The sequence below is a fragment of the Glycine soja genome, chromosome 6 (genome assembly GCF_004193775.1).
Source record: "Glycine soja cultivar W05 chromosome 6, ASM419377v2, whole genome shotgun sequence".
Lineage (NCBI taxonomy): Eukaryota > Viridiplantae > Streptophyta > Magnoliopsida > Fabales > Fabaceae > Glycine > Glycine soja.
The window spans coordinates 411,774-431,665 of NC_041007.1; the positions used below are offsets into that span (position 1 = coordinate 411,774).

General features: G+C 30.3%; 2 protein-coding genes across 2 annotated transcripts; both read right to left on the reverse strand.

The window, feature by feature from the left end:
- Positions 1–5,501: 5,501 nt before the first annotated feature.
- Positions 5,502–7,878, reverse strand: LOC114414431. Its single transcript, XM_028378696.1, has one exon. It carries the CDS (start codon positions 7,611–7,613, stop codon positions 5,694–5,696), a length of 1,920 nt encoding a protein of 639 aa, XP_028234497.1. The 5' UTR covers positions 7,614–7,878; the 3' UTR covers positions 5,502–5,693.
- Positions 7,879–15,946: 8,068 nt separating this feature from the next.
- Positions 15,947–17,343, reverse strand: LOC114414432. Its single transcript, XM_028378697.1, has one exon. The coding sequence runs from the start codon at positions 17,182–17,184 to the stop codon at positions 16,231–16,233; it is 954 nt and encodes a 317-aa protein (XP_028234498.1). The 5' UTR covers positions 17,185–17,343; the 3' UTR covers positions 15,947–16,230.
- Positions 17,344–19,892: the final 2,549 nt, after the last annotated feature.

Genomic DNA, 19,892 nt, shown 5'->3' on the forward strand with positions numbered 1-19,892 from the left:
AATCATTTAACAATATTCTATCGTCCAGGAAAGGGTTGCGCAATTAACAGAAATATTGAGATCTATTATCTGTGAGTTATTATTATTATAAGGTCTAAACAGATGTTTCATGAAAAGTCTGATCTCTTGTACGCATTTTTTTATAGCATGCATGCGAAAAATGAAAAAAAAGCGAAAAACCGAATAGAACAAATTTAACCATAACACACATCAATGCGTTGACACTTTTTAGTTAAGAGTAATGTTATGATACATTCTATTTTCGAGTTGTAGGTTAGAAGGAAGAGAATGATAGACATGAATAAATAAATGTGATAAATAATGTAACGAAAATTTGGAAAAGAAATAATAAAGTAGAAAAGATAAACAAGAAAGTGAATATATATTTAATATTTTCCTTCTCTTAGTTACTTATCTAATCAAATAAGTCACATGTATGTTTCAAATTTATCTTTTCATTTTTTATGATCTAGAATAATTTTTGTATTTATTTATTTGTAAGTAAGGCTAATTAAGCTTGGTGGCCTGGTTGAAGATCGAGTTGGGCCTAAAATTAGTTCATTTTGGTTCCTCCGTCTAACAATGGATTGTCCGTTTTGGGTTAAATTAGTTCATTTTGATTCCTCCGTCTAACAATGGATTGTCCGTTTTGATAGCTTTAAATAAGTGCAAATTTTATTCCAATTTTACGAACTTAATGTGGAAAAAATGTCTAACATCCCTTTGTTGCTTAAAAGGCCCAAATTTAGTCCATTTTTGAAAGAAAAAAAAAATAGATTGTTAGGGGATTCTTTTGACTCTGTAATGAATGAAAACAAATGGGACTCTTGAAAATTATTATTCGTTACTGAACATCGAAGGACATGGGAGAAATCCTTGAAGATTCTTGTTATATTTTCATCTCACACACATATATCTGCTTTCTTTCCCCTTTCTATGAGCTTTATTTTTTAAGGCTAGACCTTTTCCATCTATTTCATATAGGAGAAAGATTCAACCTTCAAATTAAGCCAAAAAAATCAAAGGATGGACTCTCCAATCTTGAAATTTGTAAAGATAGTAAAACAAATTACTAGAAGATCTGTTAGCAAGACAATCAAATCTAACGTTTAATATCTTATGGCTGCATCACACGAGGAAAGTGTTGTAGAAGATCATGGTTGAAGAGTAAAAGATGATGAAATGAGGAGAAGGTTAAGGAAATAATAATAAAAGAGTGAGACTTGTGCTTATAGTTACAAATTTAACAAGAAAGTATTCAATATCTCTCATCCTCAATTGACAAATAAAATGGGTGTGAAAATGAGTTAAAGATTCTGATCTTTAAATAAATGTTTATGCAGTAAAGATTTCTAAACTTTTTAAAAGTTTAATTTTTTAGTATATAAACAAAAGTTTAAAGTTCATTTTTTGATTTTTTATTTATTAGGATTTTAGGAACTTGACTGTCATTTGCAAGGTTGATTATGACCCAAGGTTCATTGGGCCAAAAAGATGTAACACCTAATTTGGGCTCAAATATTATAGGACGAGTCTTACGCTATATTGTATTGAGAGTTCAAAATAATCCTAATAAATTCAATCCATTTGGAGTGAAATTTATGTGTTATTTCTTATTTATCTCTATCATTTCATTAATATTTTGAGAAATATTAGTCACATTGTCTCTAATACTTTCTAAACAATTAAATAAAATTTATCAAAAAATATCAATTATGATTAGCATTCCTCATAGTATTTTTTTTTTGGACTGCCAACTTTCCTCTTAAAATCTGAATCTTTATAGAAAGAGATATTGAAGGGACATGGGTGGGGCCTTGCTTTTGTGTTTTGTGTTTCTTTTTTTTTTTTTGTTCTTTTTCTAAATCTGAAGAGTACCCTTTAGAAATAGGGTTAGCTAGGGACTGGCTTCTTTACGGTTTTTTTTTTTTTTCATTTTTGGTTTTGCATTATAAGCAATTAGCTGATGGATTTATTATTGGTTTGCTTTTGGGGCTTAGGGAAAAGGAGAGTTTTGGTGAGGTTCTGGAATCATCATCGGCTAAATACTCTGTTTCCTAGGGTTAAATATCCATCGTGAACGTAATATGCTCTGCCTTACCTAATTGTTGAAATCTCAATTATCTGGTTTGCATATATCATTGTTCTGCTGTTCGGATGGCTGTGTATATTTTGAATATATTAGGGTGTATTTGGTTTGCATTTTCATTTCCTGTTTTCATTTTCTGAAAACTGTTTTCATTTTTAAAAGATTAAAAGTCTGAAAATAAGTTTGGTTTGACTTCTTGTTTTCTGTTTTCATGAAATAAAAATATTGAAAATTTATGATATATTGACTTTTTGTATTTTTAGATTTGCTTAAAATTATATTCATTGTCACCACAATTTCATTTTATTCGAAATGAGGTTTCTGTTCTCAACTGAAAATAAAACACTGAAAACAAAAATTTATTGTTTTCATTTTCTAGTTGTTTCCTGTTTTCATTTTCACTGAAAATGTTTTCAGAAATCCAACCAAACACATTTTCATCATCATTCTCTATTTTCAGTAAAAATGAAAACAGAAAACAACCAAACCAAACATTCCTTACTGTGAAGGAAATGCTGATTTGTTGTCGAATTTTGTTTGTGGGTATATTTGTCAATCCTGGCTGAGCCAAGAGAGAGGATACTAAACCAAATTTAATTTTGGTCATCCAATTCGTTATACATGTTTTCCAATGGAACAATAAAAGAAAATATGGGTGCTGTTTGTTCTCTATAATCCAACGGGTGCCGTGCCTATTTCATCTAACGGCCTGAATAGATTTTGTTTTCTTATTTTTTATCATTATTATGGTATTAGTGTAAAATATTTATAAATTTTATTAATGATTAATTTTTATCGGAGAATCTGATTCATTATTTTTTAGTAGAATCTTAATGATTTGTTGATAAATAGATTTTATTTTCAAAGAAATTGATACAGAAATTACGTTAAAATGTGTTTCTGAATTTGATTTACTTATTGCTTCTAGTATATCATTATTGTGCTTCTAGAAATTGATAAGAGAAATTACGGGAATTCTAGTATGAATTTGATTTGCATAAATATTTTTCCCAAACCATTAACTTATTCCTTTCGAATTATATAATAGTTGGAGATTTACTAACCAGTGAAATGGCTAAACAACTCGAAACAGTATAGTATAACCGTTTGGTTAAGCTTCACTCGAATCCGTATTTTATAAATATCATGTCGACATACTGGGCTTCTTTGAAGTTTTGCCAATCAAATAAATGCTCTTCAAATTAGAGATTAACTAACAAAATCACCTGATTTCTACATGTCTCCTCCCAGTCGGATGAAAATAAGGATGGTAAAAAGTCTGTATCGTACTCCCGTTATATGTACCAATTATGTTTAAGTGTGAAATTTTATCTGAAACCTTAGTTTTGAAAAAACAAGACTTGGAAATATTTTACAAACTCAACTTGTAAGCTATTTAGTGTCTGTGCTTGGAATTATTTTTTGTTTTAGATTCTATAAAAATTATTTATATTTTGGTCTTTACATATAAAATATTTTTTTAAAAAAATGGTTTTTTTTCGTTTTCAAAGTTGAATTTAATGCAAAAAAAATTAAGACGTTGATGGGAAAGTTTTGAGCAGAGACAGACATTGATTTTTGTCAAAACTAGATTGGTAATTCAATTTGTTATATACATTCTTTCTCAATTTTCTTTTTCTAAGTTTTGAGCCACATCAAGTTGTATGTCAGATTCACATTAGGGTGTAGCTGCATTATCTTTGATCATTCTGTTTTGTTGATGAACATTCGTCTAAATGCTTCTAAATTATAGCATACGTAGATTATGATAATGGGTAATCGTTATTGCGTTGGATTGACCTTCATAGCTATACCTTCAAAAAATTGAGTTTGTGAAGTGTGTACCACGTAGTTGGAAAATGTGGAATGATGCCAATTTGCTTCAACTGTATTTAAGAAACTGATTGCGATTGCTTATGACTTTAAGCAAGTTACTTTTACTTTATAATTCGGGCTTTTTAAGTTTTATAAATATTATTTAAAATCTTTAACATTTACAAACTTCAGGTTATATTGGATATAAGCCTAATTTTTATAAATCCTGCGCTAAGAAATGTGTTTTGCAACTTATGTTAATGAAGGCCTTGATGTTGGAACTGCCAAGAGCGTATAATGATTTGATTTTCGTGTGATTGGAGTTGAAGAGGTTGTCATGAATACTATTGCTAGTCTCATCGCTAGAACTTCATGGATTCCTTTTGCGGAAATCACTTTCATTTCGAGCCTTAACTAAATGCAACAAAAGATGTTTCCATTCATGTACCCAAAAAAATGTAAAATTTGTCTCTGACAAAGTATTCGTTGCTATTTATTGTTACTGTATAGTTGAAAGTGAGTTTCCTGAATAAGATTGTGTGTCAATATTTGTTGTTTGTAATTAAGCCATGTAAGAAGGATTTCAAGCCAAGTAAGAACAATACCAAATTGATTCACATGTCACATCTGTACAAATGAATAATGTTCGCGTAACTCACAGAATCAACTCTTTTATTTAAAGTTTAACGTAGGAAAATAATACGTGTACATCCATTATCTGTAAGTGATATAATGTGATAAAGAAGAAATATAGAATGAAATTAATAATGAGTGTTGACTACGTGTTAAAATAATAAGTATATCTAAATATCAGGACTTTTTAACGTATCAGTTCTACGTTCTTGAATTTTGTGAGAATTTTTAATTAAGTCCCTAAAATTAAAAAAATGTAATTAGTTCCTTGAACTTCATTAAAAATTGTAATTGGATATTTGAGGGTAGTTTATGGCCCTTAAGAAGAAATGTTTATTTGTATTTTTTATCTTTTAAGTATCATAATATTATATAATTTTAGTCTTTTATGTTTCTAATTGCATCAGTTGGATGATCATGTATAAACAAAAAACTAAAGACTTTGACCTAACAGTTTGACTTTAGTCTCCTAAGTATACATCTTATTTCAATACCAACAGGGAAAGATAAACGGAGGCAATAAATTACATAGTTGTGATATATGAGAGATTTAATTTACACAATTAAAACCTAGAGAATTAAAATCATATCTATAATACATGAGAGACACAAATGGGACAACTAAAATCTAATGGAGTTAAATCACATAATCGTATGGGTAAGATGATTGATTCCAAGAGGCATCCAAAAACACCATAATAATTTAAGATTGTTCTTTAATCAAAATTAGTTTTTTATTTTGATATTTCTTGTAACCAAAAATTTTACATTAAAAGATTTACTTAGATTAGAGATTTGAATTCTGATTAAACAACAAACAATATTGAAAACATCTAAAAAAAAATTCAATCTAAATTGTGTATTAAAAACATCCACACAACACAATAAGAAGAAAGAAATCCAATGAAACAAACAAATTAAAGGATAAAAGATTTTCTTAAAAAAAAAAATAATAGATAAGCATATATTTCTACTAGTAATTGATAGTGCAAAAGAAGACGAGCCTAAATTAATTTGACAAGGGCGACAACCCAAGATTGCTAATTTTGATGGTATATACAGTAGTGATGCAGGGCGAAAGAATAAAAGAAAGAAAAGGAAGTGGAAGGTTACGTTGTGGAGGTAGGTATGTAAGTATGTATGTATGTAAATAAATTCAGCGGAATCCTCTTCCTCTTGATTGATAGAGTTCGAGCCTGCTCTTGGCCTCTGGTAAGAGTGGTTGGATGGAGGGTTCCTCGATGAGATGTGCCTGCTTGGTGCACCATTCGAGAACAATGAGCACCTCTTCTTGCGCCAGAGTCTCGCTTTTGGGGACGTGCAGCGCTATGTAACAAAGCAGCGTGACGGAAGGAATCTGAACCATTTGCTCCCCAAAGTAAACGAGTTGAATCAAGTGCTTGGCGCCCCCTGCCTCTATGATGGCGTTGCAGTGATTCTCATGAAGGTAGTTGTCCGTACAAGCAAATTTATTGAGCGCAATGGCCGCTTCCATGCTAACCTGCGCCTCTCTTTCGTCCAGAAGCCTCACCAACGGCCCTATGAGTCTTGTTTCGGTTGCTCTGAATGTCCTCGCCAAATTTCCCACTGATCTCACGCAAGCTATGAGCAGGTCCGGTTGTTCTTTTTCGATTACTTTTAGGAGTTGATCCACCACTGCCTTGGCTGCCGGGGAAGTTGGTTTGAAAGCAGAGCGCCTCAGCTCCGAATGTTGCTCCGACACTGCAGTGATTTCCATCAACGCCATTGCCGAATACGATTGCACATCGTCTGGTCCTTTTTCCAACAGAACCGCGAAACACAAGAGAGCCCTTGACTCTGTTATGCTCCTACACACTGTCAAGTTTCCCCTCGAGAGTTGCCATAAGGCTCTGGCTGCCATGGCCTTCATCTGTGCCTTTGTCCCCGCGTCTTCATATTCCCTCCCCTTAATACTCGTCCCTGCAATTGACATTTGCGAATTATTCCCACTCTGCTGCTGCTGCTGTTGTTGTTGTTGCTTCTTGTTGTTGGCTTTCTCCTCCTCCACCATGGCTCCCTTTATGGCCATTGTGTTGGAAACCACGTTGTGCATCAGATTGGCTGACTGATTCGCCCCCGGGTGAGCCACCATCTGCTTATCATCTTCCTCTTCCTGCGCGCTCGTTGTGTTACTCGCCATTAAAACCGAGTGAATGGATTTGTGTTTGTTCGCAATGGCGTACTTGCTATGCTCTTGAATTGTCTCAAACGCCAGATGGCTAACCAGCAAGCGTATGGCATTGTTCTGAGAAAAATGATCCTGGCATTTCGGGTGATTCGCGGCGAGTTCAGAAATAGCCCACGCAACAACCGTTTGAACCTTCATGTGGCCTTCTTTGAGGACCTTGGCAAACACGGAACAGACACCAGCATTGACAATGTGTTCCACGCTTTCAGGATCTTTCCCAAGCAACCCGATGGCTCTGGCAGCGTTTTCCTGACCGTCCATTCTTCCTTCCTTGAGAAGCTTCAACAGCGGTGGCACGCCTCCTTCTTCGATGATGAGTTTCCCGTAACGGTCGTTGTCGCGAGCGAGGGAGACGAGGGAAGCGGCAGCGTCGGAACGTTCGTCCAAGGAAGCGCCGGAGAGAAGAATGGCGACCTGTTCCCAGATGAGGCAGAGGATGGGCTCGTTGGCGGCGATGGGAGGGAGGCCGAGGTACTCGTCGTCGCGCTCGTCGGCGGAGGCAGAGACGCGGAGGAGCCATTGGACGTCACCGACGGAATTCTCGAGCTGCATGGAGGTCTTGCGGAAGGCTGTGGCGGGGATGATGGTGAAGAGCTTCTTGATGAGGCTGTTGGCGCGACATTTGGTGACGAGAACGAGGGCCTTGTCGAGGACTTGTTCGGTGTCGTCGATGATGCGGCGCGTGGGACGCTCGTAGAGGTCGTTGCTATTCCTGGCGGCCTGGCGGAGGAGGCCCGCCAGCTTCTCAGTTTTGGATTTCAGTTCCAGACATTCCTGTCGGAAATTCTGGGCCTCTTCCGCAAGCTTCGAAACCTGGTCCGCCATTTGTATCGGGCTCGCCAGGATCTCCTTGACGATGCTCGACATGTTTGCAGCGGACCCTCACTACGCTGTTTCGGATTGATTGATGATGGGATTCTATTGTTCCTGTCTTAAATCAAAGGTGCTTGGGTTGATTGGTGGGACATGGAGGGGAGAGGCTGACGGAGAGGGTGACGGCGCCGGAGAGAAGTGAGAGAGAATTAATATGGGAATGGTTAAACGGTTTTTTCTCCCTAAGTTTTTGTGTTCAAAACTACCATAATAGGAAGCTCTTGGATGGATACATATAGTTGGTGCAAATGGTTGGTCCAAACCCAGCCATGACGACGATTCAAGTACTTGGGAGGACAACTTCTCCGCTTCCCACACCCATATACTAGCGATTGTACACCACGCTCTCTATCCTACCCCCCTTCTTGCTCTCCTAATCCTACCCAAAACAGTTACACGCGCCATGGAGGAAGTTCATATTATATTTAATTAATTACACGCCGTGCGAAACCGCGATTGCAATCAATTAAATTAATTACAAATACCTACACTAGTCATCGCTAGTAAAGGGAGATCAATTTTAATTTATCTATACTATATCATCATCTTTTCTAAATGTCACTTTCAACAACTTTAAGCATTATTTTTTACCGAGTATTATTTAAAATTATAAATCAAAACATTACTCATAATATACATTCATATCAGTTTTTTTTAAAAGAAGATCAATTTTTTTATAATTGTAATAATAGTAATAATAATAATGATTAATAATTATCATAATAATTATACTTATTATTATAATAATTGTCAGTGGTGAATATGATAATTGTTATTGAATAATTAAATAAATTCTTTTAAGATATGTTAGACTAAATGTATAATTAAGCATTTTTTATATTCAGAATAAAAATATTTTATAAACAATTATAAATAAATATTTTTGACAATTCTGAATTAGAACCTTCCCTGGTGTTCTCCACCGTACGTTCAAAAAGTTTCGCACCATTTTCGCAATTCTGAATAAATAACAATGAAATCCTTTTCTTCTAAAAAAAACAATGAAATCTATACTATATATATCTATACTTTATACGTATAAAAATGTTTTATAAAAGAAATTTATACACATGGCATTCTCAAGAACTCTAAGCATTAATTTTTTTTGATCGAGTATTAATTAAATTTATTTGAAATTAAACATCAAAACATTATATTACATATATATAATATACATTCATATCAGTTTGTTTTCTAAAAGAAGATCAATTTTTTTATAATTGTAATAATAATGTTTAATAATTATACTTATTATTATAATAATTGTCAGTAATGAATACGATAATTGCTATTAAATAATTAAATAATTTTTTAGGATATGTTAGACTAAACTTATAACTAAGCATTTTTTATATTCAAAATAAAAATATTTTATAAACAATTCTAAACAAATATTTTTGACGATTATGAATAAGAACCTTTCTTGCCTTCTTGGTGTTCTCCACCGTACGTTCAAAAAGTTTCGCCATTTTCGCAATTCTGAATAAATAACAATGAAATCCTTTTCTTCTAACATAACAATGAAATTTATTACTTTCTTTTAATAAAAAAAATCAAATGATTACTACAAATAACTGTGAAATCCTTATTATCATAATTATACAGAGTATAAATTAATTTGCTCTAAGAATTGTAAATAAATATTTTACATTTTTTTACAGAATTTTTTTTTACATATAACGTTCATAAGATAAAAAAAGAAATAGGATTACCATACTAATAATAATAGTAATTTATTTTTTACTTTATAATATTTGAAATTATTATGAATATTAAGATTGATTAGCATAATTTGAACATATTATTCATCCCAATATTTAAGAAGCATATACGGTGTATCAGATTTATGTACTCTCTCGCTTCATCGTTCTTTGTTTTTTTTTTTTTTTTTGCTGATGCGAATTCACATGTTTTGATATAAGTCATGCCGTTGTTGTGTTGATTCCTTGGGTTGTCTTTATTTTCTCCATGTCTCTTTGTTAAGGTAAGAAAATACATTCTCAAATTGATGTGCATACATATCAAAAAATTGATATAATATAATATCCATACATTTCACTGATTATATTATATTATATTCATAATTTTGGAAATTTGATCACGTAAATATTATATCATACAATTATATTATATTATGATTATAATTATAATAAATTCCAATAATATTCATATCCATACAATTAATTAATCATTATTTATGTTTGAATTAACTAACCAAAATAATTTTGGTAATTACTGACAAGTAAATGAATAGTAACGTCCATACATTATGGAATAGAATAAAATTTTAAAAAGGAAATTGTGCAGGCAAATTAGTAGTTAGTAGTACTGAACAAATGACATATACCCTATATATATGGGGTATTTTTTAGTATCCATTACCCTTTTCACTTCCATATTCTTCTGCAATGTCTTGATCGTCTCAACAATGATTGAATTTTAGGTATTGATTTTTTGTGTTTGGTTATTCTTCCACTTCCATACTCTTTCTGTAGTCTGTTAATCGTCACAACATTCATAGAGTTTTAGGTATTTACTTTCTTTTTGGTTATGCTTACTTTTTTTTCTTATTTGTTCATATGTAATTATTTAGGATATATATTTTGAGTTTTCACATCATTCTTCCGTGTTTATGAAATTTATACCTTTTATGTCTTTTAGTAAGATACTGTTAAGATAGAATATTTATGTTATTGGTCGTTAAAGTAGACAAAACAGCATGTATCTGGGAACATTTTTTTCACTGATAATTGGAAAGAATTTGTGACACAAATAGAATTGCAAGAGGGTCAGTTGTTGAAGTTGTGTAATTTGAATCTTTTTTCTCTACAATCATCCTTTTTATTCTAGGCTAATATATAAATTATGATGTTTTTACTAATCAATAGTTTCTATTGATTATTAATTTTAAAAGAATGATAAGAATAATATTAATTTTATGCATTATTATCATTTTAATATTGTTTACAGAAAAAAAGAATAATAATATAGAATTTAATGTTTATTTACTCATAACGTAAAATGATTTTATATTATTTTTAAAATAACTATTTTAAAAGTCAACAAATTTATCATACATAATAAATTATAATTAAATAATTAAATGATTATTCAAAACTTTTTACAATGTGGGTACATAATTTTTTTCTCAATAATATATCCTTATGCCTGCATATTTGCAACAAAAAAAAAAGTCTAATCGATCAGGTATTAAAAAAAATCAAATCAAATTGCCTTAACAATTTTGATCCGATGTTAATATTTAATGCAAAATTATAAATTAAAATGTAAACCTAGATTAATTGATTGTAATTAATTTCTTGTATAATTCAAATTATATTTAAAATAATTAAAATTTAAAAATACTAAATTTAAAATATTTTATAATTAATGACTATAAATTCGAATAACTAAAATGAAATCAATCACTTATTTTTTTCAAAAAAAAAAATCAAACCAATAAGATATTAACAAAATTAAATCAAATTTCTCTAAGAAAAGGAACTACGATATTTCATTTTAATTAAAAAAATGAAATCAATCAGATATTAAAAAATAAAAACAAAGTGCTCTAACAATTTTATTCCGATATTAATATTTAATTCAAAATTGTAATAATTGAATGTAACCTAGGATTGATTGATTGTAATTAAGAGTGCAAATATGCAATGGAACTACAGTATTGGTTAAGGAGCTAAAAAAAATTATATCTACAACTGTTTTGATGGACATTAATAAAAAGAAACAAAATATTGATCCCTAAAATGAATTAGGTGCCTACGGACCCCTGCTTACCCTTTAAATGTTAGAGAAAACAATATTTATTGGTTTTATGTTTTGTAACAACGATTAATAAAAGTCAAGGATCATCTTTATCTCATTTGGGTATCTATCTTCCAAGACTTATGTTCACTCACGGATAATTATATGTTGCAGTTTCTAGAGTAAGGTCAAGACATAATCATAAGATTTTGATATTAGATGATCATCATAAAGTATACATATTAACAAAAAATTGTTATTTACAGATAAGTATTTGACAATATATAAATAATAAATAGTATATATATTATTCTTATTTGTATTGGTATATGTTCATCAATCATACTATTTATAAGTTCGTAAAATATACATTTTAAACTATAAAAAGTCATAGATATGTTAAATTTATAATGGTATGATAGACATCAATTTTAGTTTATTATTAGATGTATATTAAAATTTCATTTAGGATATAATATAGCATATTCAACAATAATGATTTGATATATTAAATAAAATTTTAATAATAAAATTTTTAAAACTTTAGATAATTTCTAATACAAAGTTTGATAAAAATAAAGTTATATGTATAAAATACTTTATAAAAAAAATTCAAAAACAATGTTAACCCATGCTTGGCATGAGTCATCCACTCTAATTGTTAATATAAAAAATAATACATTACTTTAAGGGGGTGTTTCACAGGAAATAAGTTTTTTATAGCCCAAATCATGATTTATGAGAAATTCAATTTTTGGGAATCAATTTTTAAAAATATGTAAAATACATTTGATTAGTCTTAATATGTTTTCTAAGAATTAAATATTCATGTAATATACATAAAAAAAATAATACTAGAGTCAACCTAATATTAGAGATTTGAAGTAACATGCATGAAATTCTAAATTTAAATCTGAGTGTGACAACCATTGCAAAAAAAATATATATAAAATACATAAAAATAATAAAAGTTTTATTATTAATACACAGATATTAAAAAAAAAACAAAATATTAGATACTAAATTAGAACTCAGAGATTATTAATCCATTCTAAAAATACAGAGTTATTTTTAAAATTTAAGCTCATCCAAATTAACCTTAGGCTAGACGAACTTAGAAGGTCAGGTAGGACTAGTCTCACCCTTACCATGTTTATAAAATAAAATACACTGATATTTCCAACTCTTTAACCACCCTCATGTTGTCTTTATTTGTGTACTTGATGTTCTTAATTATCTATTTCTTTTAATCTATACTATCATTTTTTTCTATCTTTAAATTGAATTTTAATAGTTTTTTAAATCTAAAAATTAAAAATAATTTTATATCATAATTTAATTATTTTTTTATAAATCTAAAATATAATGTATATATTAAAATATTTATTTATTGTATATTTCAATTTGATAAAATAAGCATTATCCTGTAAAATACTATTTAATCAGCATTTACTATTTAGGTTCTCGGAATCATAATTGCGTATGCATAATATTACCTTTATTTTATAAAGCATAATACAACTTTTTAACTTGCATGATTGTGTAATGCGAAATAGACAAAACATTAATGACTTTAAATAAATTGCATTAGTCCATTTCAATCAATTCACCTTCTCTTGACCCATTTTCCTCTTTTTATATGAGATTCAGAGATTTTGTTGTTCTTGTTTCTTGTTTGGTTCCGGTGGTCGTAATCAAATAATGTATAACTTAAGGATGAATAAACTAGCTAGGATTGCTATCTGGTTTGAGCACGTGTTGGATCAGTGACATCAAATTACATCATATTTAGGTGGACGTTGCATCACCCAAATGAGGGCACTTGAAAAAAAAAAAGCATAACATTTCTTGTAGCACATCAATTGAGCCTGTTTTCAAATGTTAAGCCCAGGCCTCAGTCAGTTATTTTTGTTTTGTGTTATTTAAAAAGGCTTATTTTAGGTCCAAATTTAGTTTAATATTTTGTCCAAGTCCAAAATTAATATTTCAAGTCCATTCCTTAATATATTCAAGGCATTTGCTATATCCACCCCTTCTCTTTGTTTATCCATTCCCCTTTTTATTTTGTTTTTCAAAAATGTTCTTTTTAAAAAATACACTCCCCTTGTCGAAATTTTTTTTTTTTTATAGAAAAAGGGAAATATTATTAAGAAAACCTACAGACCAGGTGCAGGATGGGATAAAACCATAGAAAAACAAATTAATTGTAAATACACTGCATCAATCATATTTGTGGGGAACTGTTTCAGAGGCTCCAACTCGCCCAACTGCCCCCTTCATGGAACGAAAAAGAGAGAAGGGGGTGGTTGAGATGAAATACAGAGGGGTACACCAATTTCAGAAAATGACCAAGAGTATATTTGGAAAAATAGTTACAAAATAAGCAAAAGAGAGGTGTATTATTAAAAGTGGGAGGTATATTTAACAATAAAAAAATCCCTTCTAGAACTCGCTTGAAACATAGACTACTTACGTTTGAAGTGAAATATTTTCGGAAACATTTTTTTAAATAATCATCTTTACACATGCTACTAGTCTATTGTTAAGCGATATATGTGTGCCACTAAAACCACTATTAAAAATTATTTATGCCACTAAAACCATACTTTAATTATAAGGACTAATATCAAATATTCAGCATAAAAGGCACTAAGTCAAATTTTAAAATTTATTCAGGGACAATAAAAAGTCACTTTTCACGTGAGTATAACAGTTATATGAATGTTCCGTCATTAAAATTTGTCACATGTACAGTACTAACGTGGAATTTTTTTAGTGATATTAGCACTAAATTGGTTAGAGATGTTGATGGCTATGGGTTAAAGGAACAAAAATAACTTAAATAATTTAGATGGAATAATTTTTGTATCTAGATCAAACTCAAATCGAATAAATCAGATCTATTAAGTTTTGTATTGGATAACAAATTTTACCCGTTGATTTATTGACTTGGCTGTTATTTTTTATTAAATTATTATTATATATAATATGTATTTTTAAATTAAAAAATAATTAATAATTTAATTAAGAGTGAGTGAAACCTTGTCCACTCACCTCTTGTCTTTTCTGACTCATTTTTCATATATCATAGCTTCACTCACAAAACTTAGGGTTTGAAATATTTTAGATTTATTTAAGATTTCATCTGCACTTGATTATTTGAGAACATTGGAATTTTTAAATTATGATTTAATAGTTTTAGTTTTAGTTTTTTATTTTTATTTTTAGATTTCATGGATGCGGTCTTTATTTATTATATTTCAATTTTTAAATCATACTTAATATAGTATGTTAGCTAATGTGATGATGATGAAAATAATTCGATTCTTCTTTGTCTTTTCTTCCACTATTTTACCACACCTAACAATTAAAATAATATATTTGGTATTTCATCTAATAAAATTTTTAACTTATAAAAAATATTAAGTTTTAAAAAATACCAAACAAATTTAAATACTTTGATCCAATCCAATCCAAAATATTTACAAATAGATTGATTTAAGTTGAGTTTTATTTTATCATTTTCTTAAAAAATCGACTCAAATTAACTTATTTAAATTTGATTAAGTTAGATCAAAGTTTTGACCAAAGCTCAACTCAAATTAATCCACATACACCTCTAAAATTGATAGAATTAAATGCATGAACAAAAACAAATTCTGTATTTAGAAATACAAAAATAGGAGGATTTTTTTTTAAAAAAAAGATTAAAATCAAAATTAGAAGGACGAGAAACATGCTTAATATTAAGAATACATGCGCATCTATAAGTTTTGTTTGTGTTATAATAGATGAATTTTCAAAATCAAAATTAAAATTAAAATTTATATTTTATTTAAATCAATTCGATTTTTAAATTCATTTATCAAATTTTCAGTTTTTATTATTTAAATTAAATAAAAACCTCAATCTCTGTATGCCAATCAAAATCTGACATTATCTCTAGCGTGAGACGTTTATTATTTATTTGTGTAACATCAAGTCTGATAACAGCTAAGCACAAGTTATAAAGACGTTTTGTATTTGGATTGGGCTTTGTGGTGTTTGGTTGTTTGGTGCTGATAGGAGTGTGTATGGTTTAACACGTGTAAAACTAAATTAAATCCAATTTTGAATCAATTATACGGATTTGATTTAAAATCTAAATTATATTACTTTATATTTTAAATTAAGCTAAATCTCTTCAAATCTAATTTCAAAATTATAAATAAAAATTCAAAATCGAGTTTAATTAAAAAAAAATGTTTTAAATTTTAATCATAACCGTTTTTAGCCAAAAATAGTTATTAAAAGTTTAAACAAATTAAAGCATCCATTTACTAGAAAGAAAAACAATTACTAGCAGTGCAACTTAAATAGTTAAATGTCGATTTATTTGCATTGAAGTAAGTGTTTTTGTTGATATAATTTGTCTTTTTGCACATGCTAGCTGTCGGCAAAGCAGCCTGTGGTGCTAGTGGTAGATGATGTTAAAAGAGCAATTAACACAGATGATGTCGATTTATTTTATTTTTTTGTTATGAAGGTGAAATCAAATTTTGATGTAATTATTGTTGACAAAGTCATGGAGAAAGCAATTTAATTTATTTTATGAAGGTGAATATTCTGAGCCCTATCATGAGCATTTGATACAAGACTTGGGGCTGTGTACTAGCAGCAGGAAATGAAATTCTTTGTAAACGGACAGGGTGCATTTCGATATTCCAGTTTACAGTTTAGAATAAAATCTATACAGCTTTACAACAAATAAATAAAAAAAGTACAGTGACGACACCATCAAAGATCAAAGGAACACACAAAGCAAAACATCCATCCCTAACAAACAATATTAATAGTTGAATTCGGGCATTCAGGCTTTCCCTTCGACCCTTGCATGAGTGAGTCCAGCGCATGCGTCAACGAAATCCTCGTCAATGAAATCCGTGGAGAAGACCTGAAGCCTATCAGCGAATCCTTTGGCGAAGCATTGAGCGATGAAGAGCCTGGCGTAGCCATGAATGCGTCGGGTAACAGGTTTAACACAGAGAACGGGGTTATCCGCGACGGGGGTAACGGTGTTCTCGATCCTGTAGAAGTATTTGCGCGACGTAACGGGAGGGTGCTCGCTCAAGTGATTCAAATTGCCGTCGAACTTGGTGGAAGGCAGATCCGTGTTGATCCAATTATCCTTCAGAAAGCCCGCACTCCAGAGAGGACTCCCAGGTTTGGGCTGGGACGATTTTCTGGGCTTCCAAACGCAGATAACTCTCTTTGGCAACAACTCCGCCACGGTCTTCCCGAAAACGGCGTCGTCCTGATGGATCAGATGCTCCCCCAGCTGTTCCTCCAGGTACTTGTCGAATTCGGGAGGGTCCTCGTGGCCGAACTCGGTTCTAATCTCCAGGATTAGGATTTCGGACTGCGTGTCGGAAAGGAACTTCTTGACGTCGTTGAGGACGAGGTCAACGCCGTAGGTGAGGAGGATACCGTGGCAGACGCGGCGGTGTTCTTGGACGCGGATGTCGAGGACGCGGGTGCCGAGGGAGAGCTGGCGGTAGATGGAGAGGGATTGGCACTGGGCGAAGGGGCGAGTGAGGAGAGGGATGCCAATTTTGTTGGTTGCGGAGTCGTGGGTGCCGGGCCAGACGATTTGGTTGATGCGGAGTTTCTGAGGGTCGAGATGGGACATCCAGTTTTTTCTGTCTTGGGGACGGTAGTCGGAGCCAGGGTAGTCTTCTCCGCTGCTTTTCAGATCGGACAGACTCTTCTTCTCTGTCTGGATTGTCTTTCTTCGCTCCATCTGTTTAGACACCTCTGACCCCATCTTCACTCCTCACTCACCACTGCCCACTCCCACCATCACTTTTATATATACTTTTATCGCAACAACAAATTTTTACATTTTTATCATTCTGATACCATCATTAAGATTTTCGATTCTTAACAAAACTTTTTTATTTGAAACAAGTCGAGCATGTTATAATTCTGCCACTTCAAAAAGGAAAAATCACACTCACCCACTTTCTCTGCTTTTAAGTCACCAGATCAATTTCATGATTTTCATTTTTACATATCTTAAAACACGTATTACTTTATAAATATAAAGATATATAAAATAATAAAAGTATTTATTAGTTTGTATTTATTACTTTAGCCTATAATCACATTTTTTTTTCATTTACAATATTCAAATTCAAAACTTTACTTAAATATATTAAATTTAATACTATTTGAAACAATATATATATATATATATATATATATATATATATATATATATATATATATATATATATTAGATTATAAATATAGAGATATAAACTTTTATAAATATTTAAGGTTGAAATAAGTCTGTTATAAAGTTAATATTTTATTGAATTTTTTTTCCTTATAAAACATTTTTTTTTATATAAAACTTCACAAAGTTAATAAAAAATATAATTGTCTTGCAAATTTTCTTAAAAATAAGAAAAGTTTAATCCAAAAATCTGAATTGTGAGATTTGTTTAAAGACTTATAAGTGCGGAAAGTCGCCGTGACTTTTTCTCGCTAAAATCAATCAATCTGTTCCAAACAAGTTTGAGTACTATACTAAGGAGAAAAAAAGAAAGGAAGAGAGAGTTTATTAATAACAATACCAGAACCCTGAAATTTTAAAAAATAACGGAATTTATTTGTGATAAAATTATATATAGTTTATCAATAAGTTATTCTTGAGTTAAACACGCACCATAGCATAATACAACAATAAGGGCTATATATGTTACTTATATTAACATAATTTAGTAAAGATATAATTATTTTAATATTTAAAATTAGAAAAATGATTTTTTTACATGATTAAGTAATAAATGTTATTTGTGAAAATTACTAAAACACGTTTTTTTTTCTTTGTGAAGTGGACACACCATTAGTTAGAAATACCAAAATGCTTTTGCATTTGATCGTTTTCTTTTTCACCTCGATGCTCATATTATCAATTGTAACCTGACTTATTATAAAATGTTTGTGACAATAAGTTTAAGAAAAGTAATATGCCTTAAATAGCATTAATTATTTTTATTTCTTTACGTGTGATTTTAAGCCACACTAACCAAACTGTGCATTAAGGATCAAAAAGTCAAAATGGATTTTTTTTTAAACAATTATTAAATAAGAGGCTTGAGAATATGACAAATGTTGCCAAATTACGATATGATGAGACTTGGGTGTTTTCTCCACTCAAATTTTCTTCAGTTATCTTGAAGGATTTTAATTTGGGAAGGGAAGGGCCCCTCTAACCTCTATTACTCAATTGTCTTTTACAATGTGGAGAGCCATCGTCCTCATTAGTCATTATTGGTGGCCGGTCATCCCTCTCATTGGTCCACTTGTATATGGCTGTCTGTCCAAACTCGTCTGTCTTCATATTTGTTTTGATTTACTATTTGTTAAGCTTTCAAGCAAAGTGAAATTGTTGCAGTACTAACTTAATTAGCTCTTAAATTAAGCTTAAAAGATCAGATATTAAAAACCAACATATATATATATATAGACTTGGGATTGTGAGAAAATATTGAGGAGCAATTAAAAGAGACGATATGTAGTCCATATATCAAGTGGACGCATGCATAGTATTGAGAACATCTGCTATAGTAAACTAGAATCTCAAATTTCACATCCTAATCGGATCTTATTTTGTTGGAGCCATTGATTTAATTTCGAGGTGACAACAATTCGTTGGCATCTATCTATCTGCCAGTCTGGTGTGGTTTTTGTCTTGCTTAATTTATTATCAACGCATGTGTTTTGACCGCCACTGCCCAGTTTTGTTGCTTTAATTTTAAGGAGAAAATATAAATCAGAAAAAAACAAGTAAATTTTGTTCTTGATGCCTAAGCACTACATGGATCAATTTGTAAGTTTATAACAAGTTTTCCATTTTAAAATATGATTTAATAATATTGTATATTATTGAAGAAAAATGTTTATTATTAAAAATATTTTAACTGATAAAGAAAGAAAAAGGTTAAATATGATTTTTATCTTTTAAATATTGACTCATATTGGTTTTAGTTCTTCAAAACATTTGGTCTCTCAAAATTTTAATTTTTTTCTTTTAAGTCTTTTATTTAACTCGTTATTTTTTTAAAAAAAATAATTTTTAATATAAACTTAAATTAAAACATTTATTTTTTAGATTTTTTTTACTCTCAGTACTTTCAATATATGAGGTCCAACATGTAACATAAAAGTTTTCTTTTATATTTTTCTCATTTTTGAGTTAATAAAAAATATATTTATGGAAATTACTATTATATTCATTATATTATTTTGAGTTTGATAATTAGGTTTATGCACTATCAGTCAAAATAATAATAATTTTATGCGCTATAACATAGGAAGCTCTCGCATTGATACTTGAGGCATTGGTTTGCAATTATCTAAAGTAAACTAACAGCCGGATATTATATTATCAAAAGAAAAAAAAATGGATTTTATATATGCTCATTATCACATTCATTACTATTATCAAATGAAGTATTTTTTTTT

What these genes read in the sequence shown, in the direction of transcription:
- LOC114414431 (XM_028378696.1), bottom strand. Translation starts at nt 7,613, where the DNA reads ATGTCGAGCATCGTCAAGGAGATCCTGGCGAGCCCGATACAAATGGCG.
- LOC114414432 (XM_028378697.1), bottom strand. Translation starts at nt 17,184, where the DNA reads ATGGGGTCAGAGGTGTCTAAACAGATGGAGCGAAGAAAGACAATCCAG.